The 8974-nt window shown below is 50.8% G+C and overlaps 2 protein-coding genes across 4 annotated transcripts in view; one reads left to right on the top strand and one right to left on the bottom strand.

The window, feature by feature from the left end:
• ACAD8 (acyl-CoA dehydrogenase family member 8) overlaps nt 1–7271 on the bottom strand; it is a 17670-nt gene extending 10399 nt beyond the window's left edge. Inside the window, exons 1-6 of the mRNA XM_007450394.1 lie at nt 7163–7271; nt 2420–2520; nt 1812–1981; nt 1086–1195; nt 611–687; nt 153–290 (exon numbers count right to left, since the gene is read on the bottom strand). Of these exons, the coding sequence (XP_007450456.1) occupies nt 153–290; nt 611–687; nt 1086–1195; nt 1812–1981; nt 2420–2520; nt 7163–7271 (705 nt within the window). The remainder of the gene's footprint in view (nt 1–152; nt 291–610; nt 688–1085; nt 1196–1811; nt 1982–2419; nt 2521–7162) is intronic.
• Nucleotides 7272–7696: 425 nt separating this feature from the next.
• Nucleotides 7697–8974, top strand: part of THYN1 (thymocyte nuclear protein 1) — a 4297-nt gene continuing 3019 nt past the window's right edge. For all 3 annotated transcript variants that reach the window (XM_007450396.1, XM_007450397.1, XM_007450395.1), the window contains exon 1: nt 7697–7739. In XM_007450396.1, the coding sequence (XP_007450458.1) occupies nt 7697–7739 (43 nt within the window). The remainder of the gene's footprint in view (nt 7740–8974) is intronic.

Consider the following 8974-nt stretch of genomic DNA (forward strand, 5'->3'; position numbering starts at 1 on the left):
ATTCCACTTGTACACTGTCGAAACCCTAACTGAAGCAACGGCCTCCAAGGCCAGTGAGCCAGTGTGGAACCCATTTCCCGAAACAGAGCAGAGGCTGGTCTGGCAGAAGCAAGAGGCTCACAACCTGACTCTCCCTGTCCAACTGCACTCACCTTTCTCTCCTTCTTGCCGAAGCTGAGGCCAGGGGTGCCCTTCTCGACAACTATGCATGAGATGCCTTTGGGGCCTGGTCCTCCTGTTCGGCACATGACCACATAGATGTCTGCTTCACCTCCACCACTGATGAAGGCCTGCGGGGTTGGAGAGGGGAAAACAGTGCGGTCCTCCGATGATGGGACAGTGAGAGATATGGTGGCACAGAGAAACTAAGGAGGGTTACAAAGAGCCTGCACTGAGGCTGTAAAAAGGACAGACACTAGTGAACGGAACTAAGTGGACTGAGACCAGAAGAGAAACAGTGACAGTGAACACGAGAAGTTGGCCTGAGGTTCCCTCCCACACGTACCACCCCCGGGAACGTTCACTCGTGGACCTGGGGTCCAGGCTGTGGAGCCAGGAGGGGGACAGCCTCCGATCTGCCTGGGGAGGACCGAGGACGGCATGCTTGTACCTTGGAGCCACTGAGCACGTAATGATCTCCTCGTCGCTTGGCGGAGGTCAAGAGGGAGGCGGCATCACTCCCACTGCCTACGGCAGGGACAGGAGGGAAGCGAAGAGGTGGGAGAGAGCCTGGGAAGGTAAGGGAGCCCCGCAAGGCTCCACCTGAGAAATCTTCCCTTACAAAAACCACCTCAGAGTTTGATACTTTAAAATCCATACGGCTGAGCAGCTCTCTATACTTGTGAAAACTGCATATGGCAATCAGACCCTTTTCCATCTCCCATCACACTAGCTTGCAATGAGCCTCCTACAAGGAGGTTCTGGTCTGCAGCCTGGAAAGACTCTGCCCTAGAGCGCTCTTAGCCTGTGACATCAGGTCACGGCCATCAGGCACTCCTGGTCAACAACGGCTACACGTGCGGGGCTGAGAAGGCACGCCCCGTGATTTCCCATGAGCCACACCTCCTGCTGGACGGCAAACCCACCTGGTTCAGTGAGGCAGTAGGAAGCAAACTTCTCCATGGTACAGAGTGGAGGGCAAAACCTGTGCCTCTGTTCCTCACTTCCAAAGGTATCAATCATCCAGGCACACATGCTGACAGGTACACCAAGAAGAGACATTGACAGAGATAGAGACGGAAAAGAAAAGGAAATTTGAGGGGGGAGGGGAACGGGGAAAGAGAACAAAGGCAGCAAAGTAGAGTGAAGCAGAACAGAGTGGGAAGGGAAGAGTCACAATTGAGAAGATTCATCTTTAAAGCAAAGGCCTGGATTAACACATATTCCTGAAACACATACTACCCAGACGTACCCAGGGCCAAGGTATTTCCCACCTGGATGCTATTCATGCTATTTCTAGTTAGGTTAACTGAGCTCCCTAAAACTCAAGGAGTCATATGTCCTTTCCCAAATTAGTGGAGGCTTCATCTTTGGGCTGAGGAAAAGGGAACAGGCCCCAGCCACTCTACTGGAGAGGTCTGTTTGGTATCAGGTCAATCCGGAATTTGGGAGAAGGCCAGCATTCTCTAAGCAACATACAAGATGACAGATTCAAGTCCAACAGGGAGCAGCAGACCTAAGTGCGAACTTCTAACTGTCTAGTCCTTCAAGGACAGCCAGCCTGAAGAGAGCAGCCTCTTCCCTGTTTATATAAAATTCCCCAGCCCGCCCGCACGAGCACGTCACTGTGCTTGCCGATTTTGGCCACTCACTTGTGGATGCTTATGTAGGCTGTGGTGCTGGTGCAGCCTGTGGCCAAGGCTTCAAAGATGACAGAGGTGTCGAGCCGTGACAGTCCAGACCCTCCTACATCTGTCCGTACGTAAATCCCCCCAAAGCCCAGCTGGGCTGCCTTCCGCATCACATCCACTGGGAACAGCTCCTGCGTACAAAGAGAGCAGGATCGTCAGTAAGTGATTCACAGACGGCCTTTTCTTTAGAGGGCACAAGGAAGGATCAAGACGTTTGTACTCGGGAGAGAGTAGGGAGTCTCTTAACTCAACATGCCTTTTGTCATCTATATAGTGGAACCAGTTAAAATGCATTCTATAAGGACTGGTTTCTGGCATCAAAGTTTCTTTTTAATCATCAATAGAATTGCCTTGGTTTAAGAGTGCCCAAATCTCTGTGCAATTAAAAAAAATGATATCTACAGGATGCGGAAGATGCTTTCCAGGAAAGGAATCACACCACTCCTGGAACTTGCATTCGCTGTGAGAGTTTTAAGTGGAGAATAAATACCGAATCTGGATCATAAGGAGGAGATAAGGGTCACTGCATGAGGCGTCTGTGGGGACATCCAGCACAGGAAAAGCCGCACCTTCTGGTCCCACTCTGCCATGTTTGGCGCCATCTCCCGGGCAGCAAAGTTGAAGGCCACTTTCTGGAACTCTTTCTGCTCTTCGTTTAGTCCCGTAGAAGCTGTGGGCAAGGCGGCGTTTACTCAGAACCAGGACAGGGGTCAGGAAAGTGTACTGCAAGCAAGAAGCACCACGAAGCCCGGGCCGGCGGTGGACCTACGAGAGCATTCTCACACGGCACACCACCTCCAGCACCCACCGTTAATCAGCGTCTTGATGTAGCATCACCTGCCTCCTTCCTTCTTTACTCCCAAATAGACTGGCTGACTTCATTCACCTTGTTGCTTATTCTTTCAATACTCATCTTTATCTCTTCCTCCTCACGAATTCACATTAAAGGAATAATAAACACACTGACCCTCAAATTATGATGAACATATTTTTCCTTCAGGATGTCCTGCATTTTCTGTACTGGAATCTGTGCGTATTTGTCTACCAGCTACAACATTTTCATTTGAAAAGATCAGTCAGGAAAGGAAGATACGTGTACTTCGGCTTACCTTCCAAATTAAGGAAAAGATCCTGTAACAAAGCTGTGCATTTGACAGTCACTGATAACAATGATAACGAGTCTTCCAGTGTTGAAAACATGGCTAAGCCCTTCCTAATTCCGTCTTCACCTAATGGATTCACAACTTTTAGAATATTTTCTTTCCTAACTGTTAATGCCGTGACTTTGGGTAACTCCTTCCCTTCCAGGTCTAAGCTACTTAAAAGCTAAGGAAATGAGCTGACTGAGCAATACCAAGAGACAGGTAGGGGAGCTTCATGAGGACAAGCTTCTCTAGAACCTTAAACATTTTGTAAAAGACTATAGTATTTGTAAAAGACTATAGTATTCCAGTATTTCATCAGGGGCGATACTCTTTAGGAGAAAGATATCTGCATGAGCCTACGTGAAATAGTGACCACTCAATTCACAGTGTCATGACTTTACAACTTTTCTTTAAATAGCCAGTTCCCCGAATGACACGAACACTATTTATTTTCTATGTTTTTTTTCAAACACTGTTTAGAATGAGGTAGGACTCAACTGGAAAGCGGAGCGACAGGCCATCTAGCTGGTCATGTGGGCCTGAAATATTTTTCCCGTTTTGCAAGGTGATAAGACTTTCAGCTAGAGACAGGCCAGAAGCTAAAAGGGAAGAACCTAAGCAAAGCTCCTGTGAAAAACCACAACCTTTTGGGAACCGTGTAGAGAATCTAGAAAAGAAAGGACCATGAATCCTGGGAGCCACCATGCAGAAGGGTCAGCAACCCGCACAGGGTGACAGGCTTACGCGGCGCCGCTCACGTTATCTTTCTTCTGTTTTCTTAGGACTGCCGTTTTGAAAGGACCACCTGCCTCACACGTGCCAGGAAGAGATAACGGAGCGTCTGCTGCAGCTGGAGGCACAGTGGTGGCTGAGAAAACATCAGGGGAAGAAGTGCTGGGCTCGGCACTGCTCTCTAAGGTTTCAGCCTTTTGGTCCTGGGATGATGCTAAAGAGCACACCCCCGACCACGACTTGCTTCAGTGTCCGACTGTCCTGCACGGCCCTTCCGACAGAGAACAAGGGCAGGTGGCAGCATGTGTCTCTGGGCAGACCTGGGCCTCAGGAGTGGCTGCTGTGTGAAGCAGGACAAAGCGGTGTGTCTGTAGCAGGACCCTCACCAAAATGGAAAACTCATAAGTGAAGACTTGTGAGGATTAAAGATGACGCTACCTTGAGAAGGTCCAAAGCGGAAAACTACGTTGGGTGTTGCTCTCGGAAATGTGGTTAGGGATAAACAATTCATGGTTCCTTGCCTGGGAGTCGGGTCATTTTCCATTCACAAAAGAATACTGAGTGTCTACCACGGAGCAGTGCTGGGGTGTCAAAGATGAAAATGGTCCATTCACCCAAAGGATGACATAAGTGGTGAGAAAGCAAACATCTGACTGTACACGGGCTACAAAACTTCCATCCCAGCAAGAGCTCAATACGTGTCTACAGATATTATTATTAGTATTTGACAGAGTAAAACAAGTAGTTCAGGGTAGAAAAGGTCTAAGAAGTAGATCTGAATTGCACACAAAGTAAATAAGAGGGAATGGGTGTAAACAAATCAGATGTACAGGCACACCTTGTATCACTGCCCTTCATTTCTCTCTGCAGAATCTGTGTTTTTTATAAACTGAAAGTCTGCAACAACCCTGTGTTGTCAAATGATGGTTAGGCTTTTTTAGCAATGAAGTATTTTTAAATTAAGGTATGGACATTGTTTTCTTAGACACAATGCTACTGCACACTTAACAGACTACAGTGCAGGGTAAACATAACTTTTACAAGTACCGGGAAAACAACAAAGTCGTTATTGCAGTATCTGCTTCATTACAGTGGTATGGAACCAAACCTGCAGTATCTCTGAGGTGCACCTGTATAAATACAACATAATTACATGTTTATTTAAGATAGATAATAATCAATTCTAGATAATGGAATGCTAACAAAAGGAGAACACTGCTTGGAGAAAAAAAGTGGAAAAGGCAAGTTAAAAACTAAATTATAGGGCTTCCCTGGTGGCGCAGTGGTTGGGAGTCCGCCTGCCGATGCAGGGGACATGGGTTCGTGCCCCGGTCCGGGAGGATCCCACATGCCGCGGAGCGGCTGGGCCCGTGAGCCATGGCCGCTGGGCCAGCGTGTCCGGAGCCTGTGCTCCGCAACGGGAGAGGCCACGGCAGTGAGAAGCCCGCGTACCGCAAAAAAAAAACAAAACAAAACTAAATTATACACAAGAAAGCATGGTTACTGAGTAAAAATGCCTAAGTTCTCAGAAAACATGCACTGAAAAACAGAACAAGACGAAAACCAGGAACTTCCCTGGTGGTGCAGTGGTTAAGAATCCACCTGCCAATGCAGGGGACACGGGTTCAAGCCTTGGTCCGGGAAGATCCCACATGCCACGGAGCAACTAAGCCTGTGCACTACAACTACTGAGCCTGGGCTCTAGAGCCCGTGAGCCACAACTACTGAGCCCATGAGCCACAACTACTAAGACCGCTGTGCCACAACTACTGAAGCCCGCGTGCCTAGAGCCCTGTGCTCCACGAGAAGCCACTGCAATGAGAACTCTGCGCACCACAACGAAGAGTAGCCCTGCTCGCTGCAACTAAAGAAAGCCCGCGTGCAACAACGAAGACCCAATGCAGCCAAAAATAAATAAATAAATAAATTTATTAAAAAAAGAATCTTTGAATGCATCCAAAGGCCAAACCTAGCCAGAGACTCAACAGTTCTGAGAATCCTGGTGCTCAAGGAACGCTTGGGAAGCTGCAGCAAATCACAAATGAGGGAGCACTGGACAAGGAACCAGGCGTTCAAGATCTGGGTCTGCAACTATTAATTATACAATTTTCAGGAAGTCAGGCCTCCAGACTCCTTCCTCAGCCTCAGGTGCCCCGCTGTAAAACCAGGGGGCTGCACTAGACACTGAGCAAGTTTCCTCATCTGTAAAATGATATATCAGATATAATGAAAATCATAACGCTCTTAAAAATTACTTTTCACATTAAAATATGCCATGAATCAATGAGAAACCTTTGTTGATCACTTCCGTTAACTTGATATTCTAATATGTAAAATGATACACCTAAAGGATAGTTTTCTTTCATTTTACTAATTAAAAGAGCATTAAAAAGCACCTTCAGCTGGTTGAAGTTACACCACTAGCCACTGGATATACTTATATTTACCCAATTTGTTGCCAATCAACAAAGGTGACCTTGCTTACCGAATTCTAAGGGCTAGGATAGGGTGGCACCCTGTGAAGGTGTTTTAGAACACTGAGAAGAAAACTGTCCTATACCTTGGCGTCCTTTACAGCTCTGGATGTCGAGCTAAGGCCCTCAGAAGCTACTCTGCTGTTTTCAAAACTGTCATTTATTAAAAATTTAAAAAAAGAAAGACTTCAAAAGAAAAAAGTGGTTAGGCGCCCGACAATGTCACAAAGTGTCTGGTTACCCCCTAGGCGGCCTAGGTCCCCCCCACTCCGTTACTGGCGTCGAAATTATTTGCCTGGTGCCAGGAGACATTCAGATCTGTAAGCTCTGGTAGTTTCCCATTTGCAACAGGTTATTTTTCTGCAGAAATTTCAACAGTTGAAGTGTTTTGTAGTTACAGGTGTTGTTCTATAATTTATATATGGGAGCAAATCTTGTATCACCGGAGATTTTGTTCACCAATCACAACCAGCCCCGGGCTTTTCACATTCTTACTGCCTTTAGAACCGATGGTTGTGATTTAAAAAAACAAAGTCACGAGCTTCCGCGGCGGAGCCCGTCGTTATCCGAAAGCAGATGGGTAACGACGTAGCTCCGAATTGTGAGAGGAAAGGTCGCAGGGGCGGCCTCGCGAAACGTACCGCCAGGTTCATAACGCAAAGCACGGTAAGGGCGGTCTGTACAAGGACGGACCAGCATCGGCCACCGGGCTGAGCCGCCGAGGGTCGCCCGCCCCCGGGGCCGCGCCACGTCTAAGCCGGGGAGACCACTAGGCCCGGGGCGCCCGGACGGGCCGACGCAGTGAATGAGGGCGGCCGGGCCGGCCAGGTGGACAGACCCCTACCCCCGGGCGAGCCTTACGATCGATGCAGGAGACCACGCCCCGCCGACCGCTTTCGGCGGGGGCCTGGAGCCCGCCGCGCCAGCCGTGGACAGACCCCTACCCCCGGGCGAGCCTTACGATCGATGCAGGAGACCACGCCCCGCCGACCGCTTTCGGCGGGGGCCTGGAGCCCGCCGCGCAAGCCGCGTATCCGCGCCCCGACACGCCACCACGGGACCCACAACATAGCCGCCGCTTGCTCCACTCCTTTCTGCTCGGGCCTAGGTCTGAGCGCCGGTGACCCCGACCGGCCGGCCACAAGGGCCGCGCCGCACCGCACGCTGGGAGCTGTAGTGCGCGCCGTGGCCCCGCGTGCGGACTCGGGGCGCCTGCGCGAGGAGCCGGGACTACAACTCCCAGGGGGCCCCCGGGCGCGCGCCAAGACTAGGAAGCGCCGCGGGGACGCTGTGCAGCGCCCTGCGGCGCGCGGGGAGGTGGGCTGCGGTAGCGCTTCGAAGGCCTGCGGACCCGCGGGGGTGGCTGTGATTGAGAGCAAGACCACCGGGGGCGCTCAGCGGCGGTCTGTGCTAGGCGGACGTGGGTAACGCGGGAGGATTCCGTGGGCGCCCTGAGCGACAGCGGGACCCTCTATCCTCGGCGCGCGGGGACGCCATGCCGCGAGTCCGGAAGAGGCCGGCGGGGGCCGCGAGGCCAGGTGAGCCGCGCCCGGCTGCTCAGCGCCGCTCACCTTCCGCCCCTGCGCGTGGGGAAAGGCCCGAGTGGGTCGTTTTGCGGTCCGATGTCCTGAGCCGCCCACCAGGCTTATGCCCAGGGCTCCTCTGCTGCTTCCTCGTCCGAGCGGTAGCTGTTTGGAAAGCACGAAAAGTAGCTGGGATACGGGCTGGCAGGCGCTGAGTCGGTCGTTCACAGTTCCCGCTCCCCGGGGAGCCAGACGAGGAAAGGAAAGGGTCACTGGGGCTGTGAGAGCACGGAGGGGTTGGGGGGACGCCTTGAGCGGGAGGGGATTTGAGTCTAGCCGTAAAGAATGGGTAGGAACGCGGGATATCCCCGTGTGTTCACAAGGATGAATGGCATTCTAGGAGCAGCAGCAAAGCAATGAACGACAGAGAAAGTGCTTTTTCGAGACTGGGGAGGGTTCCGAGTTGCCCACAACACATTGTTAACAGTACACACGGTGTCTACAGTGTGCCGATCAAGTCCAGGGGGACCACTAGGACCCTAGGAAATTTCCACGTGTTGGACGTCCATCATGATGGCATACGATACGTAGGAGCTTGAACTTGGTTCAGAGGCTGTGTAGGATGGTCGTTTAGTGGATTCAGATAGACCAGCGTGGCAGGCCCTGATGTGTGATCTGGGACACATCTTACAGATGGACAGAACACCTCATAGATTGTGTAGACTGAGTTACAGTGAGGGTGGTAACACATAGGGCGTAGGGTAAGAATTTAACAGCTGTTCGTTACAGGGCACCCACTCTGCTCCAGGCACATTTCCCTCACTCTGTAGGGTAAAGTCCAGTCTTGACCATGTCTGCAAAGTCCAAAGTGGCTGTTTTATCCAGCTTTTCTTGGCACCTTCAAGGAGTAGAAAGGAGGCAGGCCACAGAGCATACTGAGCAAGAAGAAGTCGAGGTGACCTAATAGCTAATATTATTGAGCATTTATGGTAACGCCAGACACTGCTTCAGCCCATTGTTTGTATTGTCTTATTTAATCATCAAAGCAAGTCTGTGGAGTAGGTGCCTGGTTTCCTCATTGGAGAGAACAGCCCCAGCAAAGGCAGAGGAGAGGGTGAGGAAAAGAAAACATTCATTGACTACTTAATAGATGCCACGGGAGGTATCATCCCACTGAATGGGGAACCCAGAAGATGTCCTGTAAGGCAGGCGTTCTGGTCCCATTTTTATAGACGAGGAACAGGTTCAGC

Source organism: Lipotes vexillifer, unplaced genomic scaffold (assembly GCF_000442215.2).
Source record: "Lipotes vexillifer unplaced genomic scaffold, Lipotes_vexillifer_v1.1 scaffold322, whole genome shotgun sequence".
Classification (NCBI taxonomy): Eukaryota; Metazoa; Chordata; class Mammalia; order Artiodactyla; family Lipotidae; genus Lipotes; species Lipotes vexillifer.